The 25,837-nt window shown below is 29.0% G+C and overlaps 1 protein-coding gene across 1 annotated transcript in view; it reads right to left on the bottom strand.

Annotated features, from left to right (window-relative positions):
* Window positions 1-4,575: 4,575 nt before the first annotated feature.
* slmo (PRELI domain containing slowmo) overlaps window positions 4,576-25,837 on the bottom strand; it is a 34,343-nt gene continuing 13,081 nt past the window's right edge. Inside the window, exons 4-5 of the mRNA XM_011496074.1 lie at window positions 6,081-6,254; window positions 4,576-5,119 (exon numbers count right to left, since the gene is read on the bottom strand). Of these exons, the coding sequence (XP_011494376.1) occupies window positions 4,883-5,119; window positions 6,081-6,254 (411 nt within the window). The 3' untranslated portion in view covers window positions 4,576-4,882. The remainder of the gene's footprint in view (window positions 5,120-6,080; window positions 6,255-25,837) is intronic.

Here is a 25,837-nt window from a genome sequence, read left to right as displayed (position 1 = left end):
TGAGAACGTTGTGATGGTTAGCGAGATGATGGGTCATAGTTATTAATTAAATTCCTTCTAGCTGGTTAAATTGGCATTTTGGGCAGAATGTTGGGCTTCCTTCTTAATCGTCGGGCGAATATTTCATCGAATAAATAAATGGCAAAACGTAACACATTCCATTGCTCATGTTTATGTTAAGTTTAACGCTTAATTAGCCATTCGATCGCACGTGAATATACTTCTTACATACAATCGCGTCAACGCATTACATTGCAATGGCTCGACGATACTTTCTTCTTCTTTTTCTTTAATCAACATAAAAATTGATGTCTAAACATCGCTCTTAATTACGAGAATAAAAGTTTTATAGACTTTTCCAAGAAATATTATTGAAAAAGATCGAGTACACACGCGCGCACGCACACACCATCTCACCACCACCACCGGCATAACAAATTATATCGTAATCTCCGAGTGGAGTTTTACCAAGTTTTACCAAGTGCCAGCAGGCCAAAGCATGAAATTAGTCGCTCCATCATTTTAAAGCAAATAAAGCGTTTAAATATTATATCGAACTTTCGAGAAAATCCACCTAAGCCTTTAATCATTCCGCTCTTGCGGTTTTCCTACACAACTCGATCCCCAGGTTTGATGTAAATGACCGGTGAGGTGATTGAGGTAGCCATTCATAAGTATAGTCACACTCGTGAAAAGACACGGTTGATCAATCTCTGTGATCACTCGAAAGCGCCGTCAATATTTACCCAACGCATTCGTGAATTATCTCATGGCTAGGCCGACGGTGATAACACGGCACACGAATTCGGCCTCTTGCACCTCCGCACCTAGAAATTGTCCCTCCTATTTTGGTTTATAACAGCCACTTGGAAATCGGCTGCGCGTGGAATCGAGTTCACAGTGCAGTGTCGCACGTCTGTAGCGTACACTCGAGTGTTTGTCGTGGACATCTGTTTTTCTTTTTGTCAGCTTTTGCACGAGAGATACGCTCCTCTTTGATGGCCAGGCGCGCCTAAACCTTCGAAGTCTCTAAACACTCGTAGTGGCTACAATTAACGGCGTTTGTTTCGTCCGCGCTCGAGGTTGTTTTCATACTCTTGTTTCTCAACTGACCAATGTCGTTAATCAAGAGCGGGGCGAGCGGGAGGGATGTGTGTGTGTGTGTGTGTGTGTACTTTTAAGGGGCGTATCTATCAGCGAGAGAAATAGTCGTGTAAAAATATGTTAGATAAATGAAAAGAGCACTATAAGAAAATTATTTATTTCTCTAGCGTGAATTATCTTACCGTTAGTACTGCGTGCGCTGGTGCATTATTGTGATGCACAGTCCATTTGTTCTCCGTGAAAGTAGCGGCTCTTTTTTCTTGAGAATTTTTTCTCCCAAACTTTCTTTTCAACTTTCTTACCCTATCTACTTTATACATTTTCTTTTTCAAGAATTAACTCATAATTTATTACTCGTAAATTTATAAGGCAAAAGTATAATTACTGATATTATGGCAATACACCTGCGCGGACAAAATACTTGTCCAAGTGTTTTTCATTAAAAAAAAAAAACGAAACAAAAAAAAAAACAAAAAAAAAACAAATAGCTTCCAATTAAGCATGTTTCTTATTGATAACCAATTTACTTTCTATGTATTGGACTTCGATTACAAAGATGATTTCACTATTTAGTATCAACGTTAAATTCAAAATATATAAATAATTATATCTTGATACAATATATTTGAATTACGTATTGTTATACTTTTTGTCGTATACAATTTATTATTATTGTACACGAGGATTATTCATCTTAAGTTTATAAATTGAATGCGTTCCATTCGAAAAATTCTATGGACGATTACTGTGTATGTAGCTAAACAGTAAATAACAATAAAATAAATTAATAAAAGCTTATTTTATCATTATTCGAAAATATAATGTAAAGGATGAAAACGTATCGACACTTTTTAATTTACGATCATTGCTTATAACTTTTACATTCCATCACTTATAGACTATTCTTATTGTAATTTTTTAATAAAATAATTTTACACAAAAACTTACAATCATTCAAATTAATTGAAATGCATATATTTACAAATTCATATTATTTAATGAAGTAGATTAGACTTCTTCAATTGAGTTCCATTTAATTTTGAAATTTAAATCTAATGAATAATCGTCGATCGATTATAATTTTGTCTGAAATATTGCTTCCAAACAAATTAATTTTGATTTAGGCAAGGCTTCGAAACTCAATGAAGGTATTAAATTATGAATTACTAATTCAAACGTGATTGATAGATATGAATTGAAAGGATACAATTACACAAATCCAAAAAATGGATATTTATTTATCATTAATAAATTTTTTTATAACAAATTCTAAAATTTTAAAAACATTTACAAAAAAAATATAATTTCGTATAAATCATCTCTATAATTCAATATAAAAGAATATTAATCTTATTTTCATAATTTAGTAATTGTTTAAATATGTGTATATTTAAGATTTAGTTTTATATTGACTATATTATTTACTCAGGACTAATTGAATTGTTATCAAGATAAGCAAACCTTACAAGTATCGGTCATAATCGTTGTAATGATCAGTTTGAAACGATTAGACAACTTTAATGAGAAAGAATTTCCAATAAATTTTTTATATATCTTCTTGCTCATTAGACTACTTATTACTATTAGATTTTTTATACAAAAAATACTCTTAATATCTCTTAATATATCGCTCGATGTATCAAAAGATATTTTTAATGACATATATATACGTCAGGACTGTATAATAATGTTGAATGTTCATAGGTCACTTGAATCTTAGACAGATGAATTCTGCAGCCTATTAATTACCAGCTTTCTAGAATTATAATTCTTAAAATTAATAGCTGAATACGAAGGAGATTACGATAATTCAAAGGAGATCCAAATAATAATAATCATAATAATAATAATAATAATATGAAATTAATATCTCTCTATTACATCGAATTTATATATTTTAGCTTCTAATCTATTTAATGATTAATAAAATTATTAAGTAGTTACTTTTTAATAAGGCTCACGGTGTTGAACATATTAAATTGACGTAAGAAAAATTCAAATATTAATATTTTTATAAAATAATCTAATGTAGAATAACAGCGTTTATTAATTACAAATTTGTCTAATTATCGCTTACAACTTACTCCAAGAATAATAATAATAATAATAATATACATGGAAAAATTGCATTTAAAATAGACGAATTCATTATAATTTGTTCATAATATTCAGATTCTATAAATAAAAAAGTATTAATGATGTATACAATTTTAAATAGAATTTGTATTCAAAATTTTTTTTTTCTTTTTCTTTTTTTTCTTTTATAATATAAACAACGTAATTACATTTAAAATTATCGTGTCATTTTATATACCAATACAAAAGTGCTGTGCAAAGTATTTATTATATTTTGCACACACATTAATATGTGTACATAAATATTTAATATAAATATAAATATAAATATTTAATATGAGTTAAGGATGTTGTAGAATGATATCACGGTTCTTGAAAAAACTCAAGACATATTATCCTAACTCTATATAACGAGTTAAATATTTTATATTTTTCACTATCATCGAGCTTCTTTTGGGCTCAACGATTTGCTATATTAAGTTTATAATTAATAAATCGACAGTAATTAATATACATTGTTGTTTAAAATAATTTATCAAGGAGGCACCGATAATAGTACATCATTGTTTTCTACTTGTTCTATTGATATTTTTAATTTTCATCTTCAACAATGATATCCTAAATTTTTCAAATTTATCAGAATATAAATAAAGAAATTGAAAAGAAAAAAAAAAAAAAAAAAATTTTAATTCCAATGCAATAACGTTATTTTAATCAGATTATTAGAATAAGTTTATTCATGATAATGTTTCAATAATTTAATTGTTACCTATTTTTCGAAGTATTGAAATGAATAATTTATTAAATAATTATTTATTATAAAAATTATTAGATTAAAATTTTATATATATATATATAGAAATATGTAGATATTGCATAAAAGTGGCATAGACTAGATATCTTTCAAAATCGTAATTATCTTTTTACATTTATGTCATATTTTGAAAAAAAGTTACTATTATTTAATTTACCTTAACAAAATTGAGCAACATAAGTGAATAACATAATTGTATAATACAAAGTAATAACATTAATTCTAATATAATACTTATATTCAATTTTCGGAAATAATTTTCTTATTAAAATTAAAGAAATATCGTGGACAATTTAGAAACTTGACTTTGTGTAAGATACAGTTTTACGTATGCTTGAAGAATATCGACAGTGAGATTTCGAACGTCCATTCTTATAATCCGTATGCATCAAAATCAACAAGTCCAATTTAAATTATTAGTATGTCAATGACTGAACGATCAAACTATAAATTTTTATTTGAATTTGAAAATGTGTTGTTGCAAATAGATGTAATAATCGCTTTTATCGTTATTCAGATAAAAATGAAAAACAAAACGAAGTATGAAAATTAATGATATTTTTCTTTTTTTTTTGTTTTTGTTTTTGCAAAGGAAAAAAATCGGTTCCACGAATAGCAAATTTCGAACGTTCGTTCGGATGAGTAAAACGAACAGGCTTGAAATAGTTAGGCATCTGTGAAAGGCGATTCGGGGACAAAATTGACGTTTGCCATTAAACACAGCCGAGACCCAATTCGTTACGGCCTCTCGGTTCGAGAAAATTGTGTCCGCCGGCGAGAAAGTAATTTTCCAGAATTTTGCTGAAGCCATTGATGGTAGTGCACGCAAACCACTCCTCTTCTACACAAGGATTAATTGAAAAGATTGAAACTAGTGCGGAACCTTAGCTATAATTTTGGCATTGACGAAGAGGAGGGCGGTGTGGTGAGATTGTGCACCTCCTCGAACGACTTTTTGGCCGCATTCTGGATCTCGTCCATGCTCCGCTTCGTTATTGTCGTGAGATCGTCAATTTGACGGCGTGTCGTGGTGAAGAGCTCGTCAGTCGTTTTTGCGGCAGTGTTAGCCAGATCCTTGACCTCGGTATCGATTTTGTCGATCACCCATTCGATTGCCTGTCGACCCTGCAAACATTTATTTGCCGTTTTATTTCTCTCTTTACCAATTCTTTTAAGAAGCATCATCATTGATACATAATGTAACAGGTTATTTTTAATGCTGTTATTAGTTTGTCCAATAAACCTATGTGCTTTTTAAACTATTATACGTTCTAAGTTTTCCAGTAGTCTTTCATTAGCGTTATTTCTTGTTTTATGCATAGAAGAGAAATTAATAGCAGATTAATATTAATTATTCAAAATAGATAATTAAAAGTTAACGAAACCCTAATTATCAAAACATTTTTTAATAACAACTATGAAAAAAAAATTGTTAAAAAATCAAAAATTTTAATTTCGTTAGACATATGTATATATATATTTTTTACAGCAATAAAGTAATAAATAAAAGATATTCTAATCGAGTTTCTAATCTACATCATTCATGTTCTTCGATAACGTTATATTTAATTATTTAAAATTGTTATCATATTTGTAATGTAAACGAATCGACACTCTCTTAGTATTTTTATAATACAGGCGCTTTTACTTATAGTTTTTTAATTATTATTATAATATTTATTATAGTTCGTCAACTACAATTATAACATTGTCTATTTATTATCGTTATTTTTAAACGATAAAAGGATTTGTTAATGAAAGTAATTGTAATAATAACTTAACTTATTATTCAGTATTGCAAATATTTTCAAAAAGTTTTCTCCAAATATTATTATAAATGAAAAATCACTATACTAACTTAAAATAAAGTAATATACTAACTTAAATTAAATACTAAGATAAAATAAAGTAGCACAAGTGTTTTTTAAAACTTGGAATGATTATATTCTATCTATAATAAAAAATTATATATATATAAAAGAAGATAGTAATTAAAATCATATTCTATTATTATAAGGAAAATTATAGACGTAAATGTTTGTCCTTCCGACTAAAATATAATTAAATTACAAAATAAAAGCCTCACTTTTCCAGCATTAAAGGAAATATTAGATGCCAGAAGATCTTCCATGTAATGAGTAAGTGGAACACCATAAACTTTTACGACAGCTTCTTGTGTCAAAAGTGTCTTGTTATCATCCTGTGGATGTGGTGTATAAGTTACAGTTTCGTCAACCGTAATATAATTATAGAAAGTAAGCTGAAACAGAAAAATAAAATCTTTAATTAAACAATGTGACATTGATTAACTAAAGAATCCTATATAAAATTGATATTCAAATTTTCATTATAGTTCATTAACTTTCTTCTTTCACATTATACACTAAAATTTTTCAAATTGAAAGATTGAATAAGTAAATATAAAATTGTTATTTCTGAATTTGGCAATATATAAATATTTTTCAAATTTAAAGTTATAAGAATTTACCAAATACATATTACTGTAATATAAATGTTAAAAATTCATTTGTATTATTATTAATTAAGAAAATTTCGCGAATATTTAAAAAATGTTCTATAGAATTGGTAGAATTTCAATAACTACACCTTTCTTACTTAATTAAAGTTTCTTAAATACAAAAGCTTCTATTTAATAATCTTATATATATATATATATATATACTTTTATATTCGTATGTTTATTTTGTTTGATGTGTTTTAATGTGCATATAGTAGTAGTTTCAAGCTAAATGAATTCAATCTTTCATCACTATCGTGATAAAAAAAAATAAAATAAAAAAAAGTGATTTAATGTCAACCTAATAAAATATTAAAATCATATCTAAAATTACCCTTCAAATGATTTTATCCCTAATAAAATACATATTATTTCGTAGCAAATATATAATGAAGTTGAGTTTTTAATTAAAAAGTTTTATTAACATTAAAAATTTAATGGTACTCTTAGTTATAATTAATTTTTGTATTTACGGTCATACGCATTAATTATATAAAGTGATTCATACAACTATTTATCCAATAAAACATCCTCTTAAATGTTAATTACATTTGATAACCGTATAATTTATTCAGACAGTTTATTATATAATATTATAATTAAAGAGCCATATATCATTACTATATAGCTTTATTAGATTGGTTAATGAATATTATGCATAAGATCTGCTTGAATACGTAAAAGGCATTACAATAAAATAAAATTAAGAAAACGTAGGCGTCACGTGGTAAAAAGTTTCATTATTGCGCGCCCGCGCGTGCGTGTGTGAACATATAGTGATAGCAATAAAAGTATAACAAATTATGAAGCATTTGAAATGATTGATCTATAAAGATATACTCGAACAGCAATTACGTAGGATAAAGCAATACGACAGAGGTAAAGAAATAGAGAGACAGTGGGAGAGAGAGAGACAGTGGGAGAGAGAGAGAGAGAGAGAGAGAGAGAGCATAGAGATTACATGGAAGTTATGGAAAACAATGTACTAAAAAGTAATACGAAAAACAATAGAAAAACAGACGAAACAGTGCCTAGAATTCCTTAATATATAATTATTTAAACAAAATCTAAATTTTTCGAAAAAGTAAGAAAGCCATTATTGAAAGATCGAGAAATAGAATATATGATAAATAGAGAAAAAAAACACTAGCATAGAGTTTAAAAAAAAATAGATGGCAAGTTGGGAAGAGTTAGAGAAAATTAATTAGAATACGTTGAATGAAATAGATAGGATGAATAAATAAAGTGGATTGAACTGAAATCGGAAAGAAATGTGGATTAAAAAAAGGCAAGGAATCACTGATTTGGCTCGGAGCCACATAAGGGTAGGAATTACCATTGGTCAACTGAGCACTTTTTCAATAAAATTAATGATAACGTAAGAAATAACGGTGAAACTAGAAGTACATATGAAAGGTGAAAGCTCTCCAATCCAAGCAGTACAGTCGCAATATGTGCCTAAATAGTAGTAGTAGGATTTATCGAAATCAAAGCTGAATGTTAAAAGATAAATCTTCCTATAGATTTACTATAGAAAATTATCGATTTGATAGAATAAGTATTGTTAGAAAAGTGCAAATAAATTATTGGAAACAAATTTGTTAGTTTGATTATCAGTAAATTATTAAAAAAAAAAAAAAAAAAAAAAAAAAAACCAACAATCAAATTAAACGAAATAACTACTCGATGATATGAAAGCATTAATTCAAAGTTTTTCGTTTATAATTTATATTAAATAAAATGAAAAGAAGGTTAATAAAATAAGTGAACCGAAGCAACGAGGCAAAAATGATAAAAGAAAATTTGCAATATAAACCTGCAGATTAGAAAAGTTTTTTCTAAGGGGACAGAGAAAAGGTGCAAATATAAAATACGTATAGAAACTGACTTAAATAGAAAAGTAATAAATCAACTAGGAAACAAGTAAATAACATGGGTAGAGTGGAAGAAAGCAAAACAATTTTCGGATAAACCTGATATGATACAAAAAATATAAATTAACGAGAGATTTGTACGTAACATAATAATAACCAGAAAATTGCAAATGTATTAAATAAAGTTGAAGTATTTAGTACATATTTAACGAGCGGACGTATAGATAAACATCGGCGAATTGAGTTAAAAGAGTAAAATATTATATTAAATGGAGAAAAAAGAAAAAAAAAAACCCGAAAGAATTAAAGAAAAAAAATAAGTTCAGGTTCAAAAAGGATAATTTTTTATCCTGTCATCTTTTCAATACTCCTTTCAAAAGTAGGGAAACGAATTTTAATATATAACAAAGGATTTGTGGTGTTTAAGGGAAACGATATGAAAACGTGGCGATCTAAATCCAGTCTTTTATTATATAAAAAATACTCATATTGACAAAAATTGAATGTAGACGAAATAAAGAAATTGTATGGATTATTTGTACAGAATTTTGAAGATAAGTATGAAGTTGAACTGTAGCAACGCTCAGATATTCTAAGATTGATAAAAGCTTCGAAAGAAGCAATTGACAATGTATTGATAATGCATACGAATTCAGCATATAAAATGATATAAAAATTATATATATATATATATATATATACAAGAGGATAGACAAGAGGAATGCGTAACGGGGAAATAAATTATAACACCGGAGCAATGGATTGAAATGAGAAAAACAAATAGTTATGTTATTCAATATTTATTATTTCATTTGAGATTATAAGGGATCTTAGAAAAGTTACTTGAGAGTAAAATTTCTATTAATAAACGAAATATAAAATTTTGTATAAATTACTTCAGCCTATAATATTGAACTTCTTTATACGTATTCATATTATTTTTAAGTAGATCAATACCAGAGAAATTAAAGTGAAGTAGAGAAATAAAGCAGTCAAAATTGAAAATATCCAGGCAGGAAGAAAATAGAATTATAAGGCAATACGCAAGAGAAAAGATGAGAGGCAAGAAAAATAAAATTTGTAGTAAGAAGTGAAAGCAATATTACGATAAAATAGGATTGATTACCACGGAAACGGCAATTTCAAAATATTTTAAAAAAACATGTGTTAAAAGAAGATAAGACAATAAATCCATGATATAGATATAAAAATTATGATAAATAGGAAAAATAGTGTCAATGTAAGACATATAAGAAACATTAACATTTTTACATAAACACATTAAATTAAGTACATCAAGAGTAATTAATAAGAAATTGTTGAAAAATTAATAATGACTTAATAGATATAGGAAGGCATAATTAATAATTAACGAGGCGAGGAAATTTAATATAAAAGTTTTGTATTAATAATGCCAAGATAAAGAATTAACACTAATGTCACAGGACTAAATATAATAGGGAGAAATATAAATAAAAAAAGAAGAAAGTACGTATTAATATTATTTGAAGTTAATTAAAGAAGCGTGAAGATAAAGATAATTATAATATCCAAAAGAGATGTACCGGTCTAACATTATTGTAAAATAAACGTCAAATCGGTATGAAAACAATATGTACAAGTTTTTTATAAATACAATGTTGCCAATATTAATATGCCAATAATAATGTGTATTGAAATATAAAAAATACATAGGGTAATGAAGTGAATTGTAAAGGAATTTCAATATGTAAATAAATTATATGAATTACGTATAAATATGAGAATATTCATTAGCAACTAGGAAACAAGATTTAAAGAAAAGAAAGAGCAAGAAGTTCTTTTATAAGAGGACTGTGAGAGCTTTTCAATTTAATTTTTGTGACGCAAATATTGCATTGAGTTCAACGATAGAAGAAGCAGTTTATATGTTACAAGAATCACAATGAGTAAATATATTTATGAGTAACTAAAAAATTTGTATATATATATATATAAATTTGTATATCATATAGTCTTTCAATTTTTTCAATGTTAAGAAATACGTTTCTCTTGAATCGAAAAACTCTTCTTAGTTTTTTTTCTTTTTTCTTTTTTCTTTTTTTCTAGACAAAAATCAGATTAACATTGTTTCAGAAATTATTATAATTTATAATTTTATATTAAGGTCTTATTAGTTAATTTGAAGGAGTTAAATTGATTAAAAGTTATCTTATTCGTTGAAGAACGTTTAAATTATACAAAAGAATATGAGCGATTGCAGGCAATTTTATTATTAACATAATAAGGTATTATCAAACAAATTTAATTCGTAAAGTATTCTTTACGCTTAATACTGATTTAGTTAATTACCCAAGATTATATCCAACGATTATAGAGTATAAATTGCATTTTATATAAAGTTCATTGAACTAATAATAATAATAATAATAATAATAATAATAATAATAAGAAGAAGAAGAAGAAGAAGAAGAAGAAGAATACACGTGTTTTATTTTAATTATTTTTTTATAATATTAGTTATATTATTATATTACTGTAGAAATACTTTTTGTAACGATATGTTAGTTTTTAAATTGTTGCTCACCCCGCTGTTCATTAGTTAAATTTTGAAGTCAAGAATACGTATATTCAGAATTGTACACGGAGGAGGAATAACCATGATTTATTGCTAAATCGTTAAAAGAGGATATGTAGGTAAATTAATAAATCAAAACAATCATCGTCGCAAGACTAATTTATCATAGTCTAAAGAGGAAACTAAACTACCGTCTGCATCGTACATGAGATATTGATTTTTCTTTATGAATTTTAAATTTTGCAGAATAAAATATTTTATAACATAGGAAGCGTTGTTTCTGCTCTCGGCTTACAAGCTAAACGGATTCAAAGTTTTTATTTTGTTTGTCTCAATATTATCAACAAAGGTTAAATAATTTGCATGAATCTAGCTATTCACATTTGAATTTCATAGTTTTTATAGTTGAATTTCAGTTACGAAGCTAAAATTTTAAATAAAGTATATGCGCACAAGCCGCGTACATTATAAAATTATACATTATATTCGTTAATTTGCAGTTGACGAAATATACTGCGATAATTAATGATTAGCAGGATGGGGAGGACGAGTTATATCTCGAGTTATTCTGATTAATCGCGCGCATACAGACATGGAGGCCAGGCTCGCGACTCTTTGAAAAACTTGGCAATTGCTCGTGGATTCGAGCCTCCTGGGGACTGCTGCAATTATCCATCCCGGGACGTTGCTGATACTTTAGCTGGCGAGCATCTCCTTTGCAAAAAATATAACGGAAAAGGAGGCCGCTCTGTGTCAGGTTTGCGTGGTGCCGACATCGCGGCAAATAAGCCCGTTCGCCGACTTTGGCTGGGCGTCTTCAATAGCCCTTGGCTTTTCCTGACTTTTGGTTGCCACCGATTTCGCTCGCTCCAGCAGTGGCTATTCTCGTTAAGCTGCCGCACATTCGTTTTCCCGAGTCTTGACTAAGTTTCTTATCGCTGCCCTCTCAGCATTATTACACTTCGCGTTTCCCAAGTCGCCTCGCCTATTTATGGGATTGGAATTCAGTTGATGTTCACTTCACTGTCTAACGCTAGGGGTATCGCCTCCTCCTATTTCTCTCGATCGTGTGCTTGGAGTTAGTTCGCGAAGTCACGTAACCCTAAGACGAAAGCGCCTCGGTGGTGTCGCCTAGGACGTACGTATTACTCAACTATCTTCATTAAATAAAACTCGCACGGAGATATTCGTCAAATTCGTATTTTATTCATTATCGAAATTGTTTGTAGTGGCTTTTGGTGGAGTTGGAGGCTCGATCGTTCCAGTAAATTCAACTGAAATTTAATTATTGCATTCGTCCGCTTGATTATGTCAACAAACTCCTCATATTTCATCCGGCACTGGATTATCCCTAAAAAGCGGAGAAGCCAGAATTTTTTTACTCCTGGGTCTTTGTTTAGCTCGGAAACATTTTGTTTGCTAAATCCGATACGACTCAGCCATACGCGCAAGCAAAGTCCAATAGAGAAAAATGTAGCATAGAATTGTCTCATGAAGCACACTGTGTATTAAACGCGAGCCCCTGACATTTAAAAGGGCGAAATAAGAGAACGAATGAGTACGGAGTATTATTATTATTATTATTATCATTATTATGAGATCGTGCTAGCGTGGAAGAATAGTCTGCGAGGGAGAGAGCGAGAGAGAGAGAGAGAGAGAGAGAGAGAGAGAGAGAGAGAGAGAGAATGGGAATAGACACGCGAGCAAGAAAGCCTAGAACAATTGAATGGCGAGGGTGCAATACATTTCGTGGGGGAAATTAACGCCTGCGGCATTGTGGACCACGAGCTCGAGGATTGCAGCAACAGCATCAGCCGATATGTTACCTTCGACCCTGTTTTCCAGCATTCTGCGATATTGGCAATCAAACGGAAAAAGCGGTTAAATTTATGTTGCGAAACGTATCGTGGCATATTTTTTACTTGTCTTAAATATCGATAGATTTCATGAGTTGTCTTTAGTAATTCTTTCAAGAGTAAAGCAAAACGAGGCTCATAATGGCTCTCGATGTATAATTCATTCTTGAATAAATCGGGTTTCTGAAATCAATAAAATAATAATAACCGATCTTGCAAGTAAAATGATGATATGCGTGGCAACAAATTTTTTTTTTTTTTTTTTTTTTTTTTTAAAGCGTATATTAAATTACGTCAATCACGAGCTAGAAAGAAGCATTAATATATATATATATATATTTCTAACGTTTATTATTATTATTATTATTTTCTTTTTCTTTTTTTTTAATAATGGACGCGACGCAACAAATGCTCACTTTTAGGAAAACAGTGGCTGACTTCATAGCTTATGTACAAACAAATTTTCATAAAATGTTATTGCACTTTCAAAATTGTTTTAAATTTCATATCTAAACAAGTTTTGCTCGGAAAATTTAATTTTCGTTATTTCTTTTTTACGATACAGTTATCTACTTCAACTACTACGTTTAATAAATAATTTCATTTAAACATTTCATTTCAATCACAAATTATAAATAAGAAGAACAGCAACACAGACGGATTGCCGTTCGTTTTAAAAGAGCACGGAATTTTTATAATATAAAATATGCTGTAAATTAGTATAAAAATAATGAATATGTCATTATCCTTATATAGGAATCTTATTGCACTTATTGTGTATATTGTTCAGAATTTTAATAAAATGTGTATGTACAACACGAAAATCGTCGACGACGACGACGACGACTATCGAATGAAAAATCAAATGCTTATTATCGACTTTCATTTTCTAATTATCCTTAAAACGCGCGATATTTTCTATTTGTCCGAATAAAGGTTTAGTGATATACGGGATACATTATTATATTACGAAACTGTTTGATGTCACTGATGATTAACATAATACCAGGTGTCGTTGTTGTTTAAAGCATTGAAATGAAGGTAAAACGGTAAAGTATGATGATCATATGTTAGTTTAATGTTGGTGAGAGGGATAAACTATCATATATATATAATAAAATATGAGAATTTTTTTTATAAATCTACGTAATAAATTATCTGAGATCCTGAGATGTTTTACGCATTATTCATGGTGTAATAAAATATAGCACCTTAATTGGTTTTATTGTTTTAAGTACATAATGATTTTGAAAATTAGACGTGATTTTTCAATAATACATTACAAATGCTACGTAATATTATCAAAAAATTAATTTCAAAATTTTTGTTTTGCATATTACTTCTTAGCGATACATCAATATACTTAATATTAAAATTAATTTATCAAGTTGTAAAATAATCTTATCAATTTATCACTAAAAGAAAAAAAAAACAAACAAAAAAAAAACAAAAAAAAAAAACTGTAATTGTAATAAAATTTATTATCTTTTAGGATATAATTTACAGTTAAAATCAATATTTTCTTCATACTTTCCAGCATAATTTAATATACTTATATATACTTTTTCAGCTTATACGTTATTAACGGCTATCAAGTACTCGTAATGATTATGTTCTCATTGTTGTTCGTTGTTCGTGAAGAATTCTTTTGAAAAATGCAAATCACAAACTCACACGTGAATTAGGATAAAATGCTTTCTCAGTTTAATTAAGAACGTAGCTTTTCGATCTCTTGGAAAGTTTTGTGCATAAAATAAAAAAAAAATCGAAGAAACTAGATTTTTTCCATTAGTTACACGTTGCTCGTTACTTTTGTTCTAATTTAGCTATAATTCTTCCTTTACTTTGCGGCGCTCGTCCGCGAAGAGAAGAGAATATTACACTTTCCTACGGAAAATGACTCGCACAAGACCAAACTAATTTAAACTTTAATTTTCATCTCATTTGTCATCCAATGTTCTGCAAATTTCCGGTGTAACGTTGGCACTCTCCTAGTCCAGGTGTATAATCGGGGACTGAAAAATTCATGTAAGTGGCAAAAAGTAGAAGAAAAAAGAAAGGAGGGAAGAGAGGGGAACGACAAACTTTGAGTCTTAATTGGGGCATTAGCTCGTCCTATTGTCACCTCTGTAAAGAAAATTGGCGTTAGTGTGCGGAAGAAAAACGCAGCTCTCCCTGCTCGTTTAGAATAGACAAACATTTTTACTCCTCTCCGAGCCTTCCTCTCCTCCTAACCCGCCTTCTTTTTGTCTTTGCTTTGTCTCCTCTCGTTCTTCATCATCATCATCATCATCTTCTTCATCTCCATCTTCTCGCAAGGGTCTCGAAGAAAACAACAGCTTGTAAGGCGCTCAATACAATCGAAAGACAAAGTAGCAGTTTGCATTATGAGAGGAGTGAAATCGTGATAAAGGACGCAGCACTAGTGGACTTTCTCTTCCGTAGTGGCATTTCAAATTATAAAATTTTCAATTTCAAACGAGAGCAGCAGAGTCTTAGTAGATAAAGCTTCAATGTCAAGAAGATAATTACGTGCTTGCATGCAATAGAACTTTGTACAATTATTATTATTTGTTTTTAATAATTGAATCACTAATCTCACTGAAACAGGAAGGACGCTATCCTTATTTCATTCATGTATTATTAATTAATGCCCGAGAATATCAAATAATAATTAATAATCGCATTTAATAGCAATAAACATAATAAACATTACATAGTAAACAAATGAAAGTGCTTTCGTCGCAAACGACTTTTCGTCCGTTAATTTTAATTCAAGAAAAAGCGCCAAAGCCAATTTCACAATCATCTGAAATCCAATCGGAGTAAAGCAAAAAAGCAGAATTAGAACCTTCAAAGCACCGGTGTAGCGAATTCCCAAAAGCACCAAGTGCATTTCTCCAAGTTAGAGTTGCAATATTGTGCATTCGCGAGTGGTTCAAAGACCTTTGTTTATTGAGCGCGTAGGCATTGAAATGTTCCTATTGCGATTACTCAATGTTACGCTCATGGATAAGGTGGGAGGGGGGTTGGTTGGTTGGCGGTGGTGTGGTGGTGGTGATGGTGATGATGGGGGGGGGGGGGATAGCTGCTCTAGAATGCACATGTGCGTGTGTCACGAGACGAGGCGCCTATATTGTATATATAAAACGAGCTGTGATCGATCTCGTCGCTTGACAGTGGTTCAAGTACATTTTGCGTCGCTCGCGCAATTTACTTCCCATCTGACAAGTCAACCTTTGCCATATATTTATGTATGAGCGAAAATATTCCCTTTTCATCCAATAGGCGTTAATTTATTGATTTAAGATATACGAACATACAGAAATAATACAAATCAACAATTCCATGACTTTGGTCATCTGATGTTAAAATGATCGGACTCGCTAATTTTTTTTTTTTTTAACACTACTTTTTCATTTTAAATTTGAAAAAATGAAATAACTTTCAAGATTATCGAATACATACAAATGACATACATATTCATGATAAAGTAATCATTATATCTTATTACGTAGGATAAATAATAAGCGAATGTCGAATGGATTTTGTATTCCAAGCATCAAGCATAAACTAAATCTACTTAAAGTCTAATATATTTATCTAAGGATTTAATTTAATAGATCATATTTAAGATCCATCGTATGTAAAATTAATCATGATATATTTTAAAAATCTCTCAATAATAGTGCGTCCATATGTAGTTGAAAAAATTACATGTTGATTTTTATTGAAAGGAAGTACTTGAATATAATTTACTTTTGTAATTTACTTTAGGCATATTATCGTACATAATCATTTAAAAATCAATGCATATTTTATATATTCTTGTACCTGATCGCATTCTCTCCAATACAAAAAGTATATCAGTCTTCGAAGAGACGCTTAATTAAATTAATCGCAATAAACTATCTTTTGATCATTTGATGAGTAAATAGTTATCAATAAACACTTAAGATAAAATTTATCAATATTTGTTTAAAGCAACGTTAAAGTTGTGAAAGAACGTTAAAAAATTGTAATTAATAGTGACACGAATAAAAGTAATCTCCGAATTCAATTTATTATTAATTCATGTAAGTTTTTTGAATGATACTAAGTATTTATTATGTTTTTTACTCTTCTTCTTTTAACTTTGTTGTTTGCAAAAAATATCGTCAATTTCGATAAAAACAAAGTTGAGTTCAATATAATACAGTTAATCAGTAAAATTTAAATAATAATAAGTTGAAAATTTGCCTTTCAAAGAAATTGGAGAGTTTGTTTAATGCTTTCATTAGTTATTCTATGAGCTTAGATAATGTACATATAAATGAAAATACATAAATTTCTTTAAATCTTAAAAATATCATATGAATTTAGAGATAAATATGGATGTATATTTTTTTACCGTTAGAATAAGTGAACGCAATTTTTATTATTATTACCGTTATTAAAATATAAATTTTAATTCCTGAAGCAATTCGTTATGATAAAGTTAAATACGAAAATAAATTTGTTATAAAGCTCCGGTACTTATTATTAAAAAACTCACGTAAAAACTTTAATAAAAATACGATAAATTAAAATTGTAAATAAAGGATTACCTTGTTTTGATAATTACAAAATTAATAAAAATATAAAACTTATAAATACAAATCTCAAGAAAGAGGTAAATACAATTTTCTAGCTACTAATTAAAATATTAATTAAATCACTCTATGTCGTATGAATTTATTTTACATAATATTTATTTCATAAATTATTAGCTATAAATATTGTCCATAATAATATTTACTTTATTGATATTAAATGAGTATTTATCGAAAGCATATAATTATTAAAATTATCATTTTGTAAAATAAAAATTTGTATACAAACATGTCCAATTCCATATTGATATGAAGATTTCGAAGAAATTTTAATAATTTCACCTCAAATGTAATGCTGTTTTATCGATTAACAAAATCAAGCAAACGTTACAATGTTATCCAAGACAAAAATTATACATGCAAATTTTATTATAAAAAATATCCGTTTTAAATTTGTGCAAACAAAAATTAAATAAAGCGGCAGTGAGGAATTTAAAATTGACTAAAATCATCCTGCTTTCATTCTATTTGTCAATCTTTCATTGCGTATTGTAAACGTCAATTCGATCACACGATGACGCCATGGTGCGTTTACTTTTCATTTACCAGTACACAGTAAACACAAAAATCGCATTTTACTATTATCGTACATGAGCTTTTAATTGAGAAGACTGTATCGAGTGCTTTTATTGTTAAGAGAATAATAGTAATAATACTGCAAAAAGCTCGTGCACAATAAGCTCGAATGAAAATGGTCAATTTTTTATACACTTTATTTAATAATACGGGTAAAAGATAAAATCATTTCAAAATGCAAGTATTGTAAAATATTACCGTAGCTCGTGTATGAATTGAAATTTTACGATCGAATTATTTTATGAAGAAAATAATGATAAAGTACCCGATCGATTAGACAAAGAGAAAAAGAAAAAAAAAAAAAAAAACTGTTGTGCCCTAGCATTACTCCCGAGGATGTTGAATCGTATTTGTCTTTAATAGATTGTTCTACAAATCGATACACAAACATTTATCCTAATAATTGTATTCATCGGCAAATAATTTAATATTAGACCAAATATTTAGACAGCAAGGGTATACGCGCAAAACATTAAATATTAAAAAAGTAATTATCTCATATTGGTAATATTTATCTCACAACGAGACGATGAAAGACGTATGAGAATGTGAAAACTAAATGTGATTATTATATAAATGGAAAAACATTAATTTTTGAAAATTTTTCTACCCCAAACAATGATTATATAATTTCGTAGGAGGTAACAATGGAGCACTTTACACATTGGTTCATAACACAGCCTAAACTGTTAGTAGTACGAAGGAATTACATTTTCCATGGTAATGCATTTATTTCCTCGTGAAAAGTAACCTTGAAAGTTTGCCGACCGGCCGGATCTTGCAGCGGCCCAGTGAAAATATCGGAACAATGGCAACAGTAATTATTCATGTCCAATAAATTTTCGATTAAGCATCGCGCGCACGTATATAAATATATATATATATATATATATATATATATATATATATATCCCTCGAGGAGTTTATTAAATCATTACAAGCTAAAAACAATCACCCGGGTCATCGGTAGCAAGGCCATTATTATACCGTAAAAATGAGAGAAACGTGCGTGCGTGCGAGCGAGCGAGCGAGCTGACAACGCGCCCCAACGTACTGCTCTAATGGCGCTCCAATGAGTAATAACAAGAAAAGGAACAATGAGGGCAGAGTACGCAAAGAGGGAACACAGGGATTAAAGCCAGCACGCTTTATGAAGAGCTTTCGATTGCGAGTAATTAGTATCGTCGCGTAATTGAGGTCTTTGTGGATCGGGTGTGGCCCAGGTCCAGCATTCGGCTCGTTGTTAGCCGATGTTCCGTCCACCTGCTCTCCCAGCCATATTTGCAGCCTAGACGGGCCGCTCAGTCAATCTAATTCCCACTCGACATTATTCAAGCTTGTCGGCGCATTCCTCATGCGGATGTACGCCCCCCCCCCCCCCCCCGCACTCTCTCTCTCTCTCTCTCTCTCTCTCGCCCCATCGCTATCCGCGAACGCCGACAACGAATTTCAGCGATATCGGGACGTTTATGTGCGTGTGGGGTTGACTACGGGTGAAACTTTAATCGACCACTTAAATTTTCTCCGCTTAATTACGAAAGAGAGATAAGTAATACGACTCGCAAAAGACGTCATCCGCTCGGTTTTCTCAATTTCGAAGCGAATTTCAGCCTAATCACAAATATTGGGCTTCGAAGATAGTTATTCGTAAATTTACATATTATAATATACCATTTATCTTTCCTCACGATATGAAAATGACTGACTAGTTTTTGAATTTCTGGTTTATTAAATCTTTTGTCGTTTGCTAATTAAAAATAACCAAAGAGAACAAAAAAAAAAAATAAAAAAAAAAAAAAAAAAAAAAAAAAAAAAAAAAATATTAGTATTTATATTATTATCACCGCGAATACTTAATCGCTGGAAGCATTTAACTTGCCCCATTATAAGTTTTACGATAATACAAGTGATATACTTACTAATGGCAGATAATTACTAAATAAATCCTTTTTTTACCTTATTCACCCATACAAATGCAATTAGAAAATAAAATGAAATATTAATAAAATAAATAAAACTTAATAAAACTTATAACATTAATATGTTTATAATTGTGCAATCTACATAATTTGTACGCCATCTAGGAAATTAGTTTAAAATTTCATTATTTTAAATTTCATTTTGTACATACTTGAGCTGTATAAAATTGTAGTTTCCGTAGATTTTAAAAACGGAACGATTAATGCTATTAAAAAATCGTCTGCTTATTACAAAATTTCAATTTAACGCATAGAAAAAGATGATCCTTCTTTTATGAATAAATACAAAGAATGCACCGATTGATCATTGTTATAAAATCTTTTTGTAAAGTTTGTTTGCCAATGAGTGATCATAATATTCATCTTTTAATATTAAGCCCGAAATAAAAATTAGTATCTTGTATGGCATTTGTTGTGTTATTAACGATATTATTATCTAAACTTTGATTATATTCATTATTCGTTATTTTAATTAAGTATCAATTTTCATACATATTATTATTATTATTATTATTATTATTATTATTATTATTATTATTATTATCGTTACTTTCAATTAAATCGTTATTTAAAGTTTATTTTTACTAATTAGAATTCAGCAATTACGTATCGATTTATTAGCTGAAATATTATTGAAAATTAATGTTCATTCTAGAGAAATTATGGATAAATATTTTAATCCAATTATTTTCAAAATTAGACGAAATCTCAATTAATTGAGACATTGAATAAGAAAACCATCCTTCAATCGTATATGTGGAATTTATTAAACATAATGCTAAATCTAAATTTATTATGTTAATTTCAGTTACTTCCTAATGTTATCTACTTTATAATTATAAATTCAAATTTGTCGGAAATAACATAGCATCAGCAATGAAATCAAATAATTCATAAAAGAGAAAAAAAATGATAAAAAGATGAATAAAAGATTAATTTCTTAAAATACGTATCAGCTTGTTATCGTAGGAAACTACTGATACGAAAAATTAGTTAAATTTTATATTCCATATGAATGAACATATACAAACAATCTAAAATATATTTATATTAAGGAAAAAATGACACTAATATTCAACCGCATGATCGAAGTATATGAACATGTTCTAGTAATTAACGAATGTGTAAAATAATAAACGTAAGCAATATGATTTGATGTCTAAAGATCAAGGAAATAAGCAACGATTGGCCTGTGCTTTTGGAGCGCAAAACAGATAAGTGTGCCAAATATATGATATTTTTATTATATTCGAATAAAGTTTTACATTTAGATGCAAATAAATATAGAACAAAAAAAAAAAAAAAAAAAAAAAAAAAAAAAAAAAATAGGTATGCACATAAATATTTTTCTTTTTATATGTTTAATGCAATTATGAATTGTAGCCAAGAATCAGATTTCAATCTTTGCATACGTATTTACATATACGTAGATTGAAATAAAAATTTTTTTTTTTTATATTTAAATAATGTTTATTATTATACCTGTTATATTAAAAAACAATTGTATTATTTTCGATTTTATTAGATTTTAATTAGCAAAGAAAATATTTATATTAATTTTTATTAATTTATATTAATTCATATTAATCGTTCGTATTAAACAAAACGACTAAATTATGTTTTATTAAAATACATTATTATTTGAATTCTGTTCCTGTATTACCGAAAGTAATTTATTAATTTTTAATAATAATTTATACTGAATTATTATTTATATGTTAAAAATTTTTCTTTTCTTAATACCTTAATGCCTAAAATCTGTATATTAGTCTGTATATTACTTAGATGTGCACTATGATATTTTTAAATTATATTGACGATTTGAAAAGATTGCATATTAATTTCTATATGTAAGGGTACATTTTGCTACGTTTTAAACATAATTCGAATAAGATTTAAATCCTACTTAATATTTAATCTCAATTTCAATGTAAACTATCAAGCGTCTTTTTTTAGTTTTGACATAAAGCCAACAATTTAAATATATTATGACTTTAATTATGACCTTAAATCTATATAAAATTATTAATCAAATCATTTCTATTGGTTTAGCAAATGACGTATATTTGTAAATTATAATTATCTTAACAAAATTGATACAACCATTAAAAATTGCTTATAAATCAAAATCTAAAAATGACATAACACTCCAATTATTTGAAATTAATAGACCATTTAAAATATAGCGCACATCACAGTACACTAGATACAATCAAATTATCAACAAAATTAATCATAAATTCATTTATAAAGATAATTGCTTGATGTCACACCCAACACACACGTTTTCATTAAAACTTTAATATAAATATTTATCAATGATAGTGCACTTACATTGTTGATTATAATTCGAATGATTGTCAATAAAATTACAACTTATATTTATTACTATAAACATACGGCATTGCATACTTACAAAATTGATTATTACTGTTTAATATGTCAGACACAATGTAGAATGACATTTTATTTAAAAATTTCAATTTTAAATAAAATAACAGTTCTGAAACCATTTAAATGTTTTAAGAATGTTAACAGCATAAGTGCATTATATTTTCCCATACCTTTTAATAAGTAATTTCAGTAATATTACTTTCTCTAATAAGTTGCAAAACTATTTTGGCGCATATATAGTTACGAATCTTCAAATAATGTCTTTTGTCAAAAATCAATGTTTATAGTATAAGTAAAGCTATAGTAGTTAAGTTTATAGGTACCCATTGAGTAAGGATATCGGAAATAGTACAACGGCACCACATTGTCCATTTCTCTACTTTATCTGCATCATAACTCAAAAAGTATTTGACCGATCATCTCGGTTAAAGATAAAGAAAAAGAGATTTTTCTAGGTCAACTTTCACAGTTAAGGCAACCTTTAAATTACACGACATTCATTTTGACAATAAAACCAAAAGATTTTCATAAAAAATGAATGTTTATCAAGGTAAATTTTTCATACTAAATTACTACTTTGGTAAAATGCATATATATATATATACATGCCTGTAAGTATGAATGGAAGTATGTATAAAATGAATTGAAAAATTAATGTGCAGAGGTATGTTTTTTTTTTCTTTTTCTTTTTTTTTTTCACTAAAGTACGTAAAAGTATAACGATTCACGGCATTGAAGCCTGAAAATAAAAATATTTACTTATTTATGAGGCAAATATACTATTTACTTTTTAATTAAACTTTTTATAACAGCTATTCCTTGGTAAGATTGGTAATGAAAAAAATGTTAAATGCGCGATGCACTGTCCACAAATGTTTTCTTATATTTTCGAGTACAGACACGACTTTAATATAAAAAAATTTTCCCTATAACATTCTTTATTACAAAGACAAATCAAGACGAATAAAGATGTTCGGCAATTGCGAATAATTAATATAATGAATGAAATGTTGAAATTTGACACTGGTGAAATGATCGCAAAAAGTCATATGGTCGGTTGAAACGATGATTTTCAAGAATGCGACACTATCCCATTCGATATTTCGGGATCGATCAAAAATATTATTATTGTTTTGACTATTCAATTGTAACTACACACAGTGCATTATAGTATTTTTCATGAAACCCTGGCACGTCTCCACTTGATACTTCAATCGATTTAGAAACTCCTGGCAGTAGCTGCAGTCGCAACTCCATGTCCTCGCTTTTGCTTGCGCGAAGTAGTCGAGCGTCGTACGCAATTCGCCATTTTCATGATTTAGGACCGGCAACGCGCACAATAATTCAGCCGACGTATATGTACGGACGCACTCAAGGTCTTGGGCGTTTCGTTATGGTCCATAGGGAGTCCGGCCGATGTGCAGGAGCTTGGGTTATTAATTTCAGCTCGATGTGTACTCCAACTTGAGCCGGCAACGCAGGAGAGTTTGGTATAGCTTTCTCTTGTCTTCCGTCGAACGGTTGCTATAGACATTCGGTTGGTGGAATGAAATTTCTCGGTGTGCCAGTGTACTTGGGCAAATACCCTGCTATACATCTTCTCCTAGATCACTCAAAATCCGATTACGCAAATGCAGCAGTCTGCGTTTTTCTCATTGAAATGAAATATCAGCTCCCGTATACATTAACAAGGCAGCTTTTCTCAACGTCTGATTTCCCGTCTCCGCGCGGTTAATGATTTTACTCAACAAGAATAGTTTTATTTCGCTTATTTATTATTTTTTTTTTTTTCAAATTTGTTTTTTCTTTTATGGTTTTTTTTTTTTTTTTTAATTTTTTTTTTTTTTAATTTTTTTTTTTTTTTTTTTTTTTTTTTTTTTTTTTAATGGAAACTTCTTTATAATAAATCAAACGTTCAATGTATATTAAGATTTTTATTGTATTACAGTTATTCTATGATTAGCATATTAAGCGCAGCTGCATAATTTAACTAAATATTTATGTCATTCTTAATTTATAAAACTCTTATGAAATCTTTGAACTTTGCTTAACCTCGTATGTTTTCCATATAAAACTTGCAAGTATATGTGTTACGAGTTAATTGATATTGGCAATTTTATATGTAAAGTTTATTAACGAAAAATATGAATTTTCATTTGCTTCCGTCAAATTCAATTCTCTATCGCAGTATCATCGCTTTAGCATTAATAATCTTTATCGATGAATTCTTAACTATTGGACGGTCTCCTACTATTATTATTTATTATTTATTCATTCATTTTATTTTATTTTATTCTTTCATTAACGTATGATGTCTATTCATATACTTTTTATTCAATTCTCGACAATTATTATCTACATCAGTATAATATTATTTACATATAATCGAAGGCTTCAAATTCTATATTTTTAATTATAAAATTTTTAAACTCGAAACGTTTCATAATATTTTAGGTAATTTTATGTTTTTTTTCTTTTTTTTTTTTCGTTTATTCGATCCTTTAAATCTTGAAGGTAAAAAAAAGATCAAGGAGCAAATGAAATCAAATTAAACGCCTACGTACCTTACTTACGCATTTGAATCTCTAAGAATGTGCATAACATTTTAACCTTAAAAATATTGTTAGTTAAACGAATTTTAAATTATCGCAATAGATTTATCTATTTGCTCGTTAATTAAAAAATAATAATACTTATGATTTTCAGAATTATTCGTCGTGTTATTGAATCGTGTGATATTAAGACTTGACATTTTATAGAGCATTATCAGATAGTAGTTAAGAAAAATATGCGCAAAAATTCTATTTCCTTGAATATACTTTTCCTATATCAGTTTTCGCACATTCATGACAAGTACCAACTATATCTTGTGGAATTTACATAATTTCGTGCCATTCATTAAAATAATATTTAAAATAAATTTAAATTTCCCGGCGTGATATCAAAATTAGGATACTCGGTTGTAACAAGTGAAACACGAGCGAGCAGTAATGAGAGAAAAATTTTAGCTGGGAAAATTGTTATTTGGTTTTAATCGCTGCTTGAACGTTAGAGTCCGTGACCTTCGTGCGTTTCAAGTTTCGAATGTGAAAAAGCCATAATCCATTCTATTATAAATCGATGTAAGCCAAGAGGCAACATCGATAGCCAAACAATTTGCCCCTACATGATTGTACTTGTTGCGCCTGTGCAGTGGCGAGTTCACCAGTTTCACTAGCACCATAATGCAGGTCATTCGCATATTGCAGATCTCGACCGGTAATAACGATCGTTAGCTTTAGCCGATGCTTAGCAGCGTATGCACCCGAGGCAAATCGTTAAAAGATATTTTACCAAACCGTGAATTTAAGCTCCTACGGGCCGGGCTTTCATACCACCCTGGACTCGAGCTGGAGCCCCCCCCCCCCCCCCCCCCCCCCCTTTTCTCCCCCCCCCCCCCCCCCCCCCCCCCCCCCCCC

Source organism: Ceratosolen solmsi, unplaced genomic scaffold (genome assembly GCF_000503995.2).
Source record: "Ceratosolen solmsi marchali unplaced genomic scaffold, CerSol_1.0 scaffold10, whole genome shotgun sequence".
NCBI lineage: Eukaryota > Metazoa > Arthropoda > Insecta > Hymenoptera > Agaonidae > Ceratosolen > Ceratosolen solmsi.
This window is presented reverse-complemented; position numbering and strand designations above follow the sequence as displayed.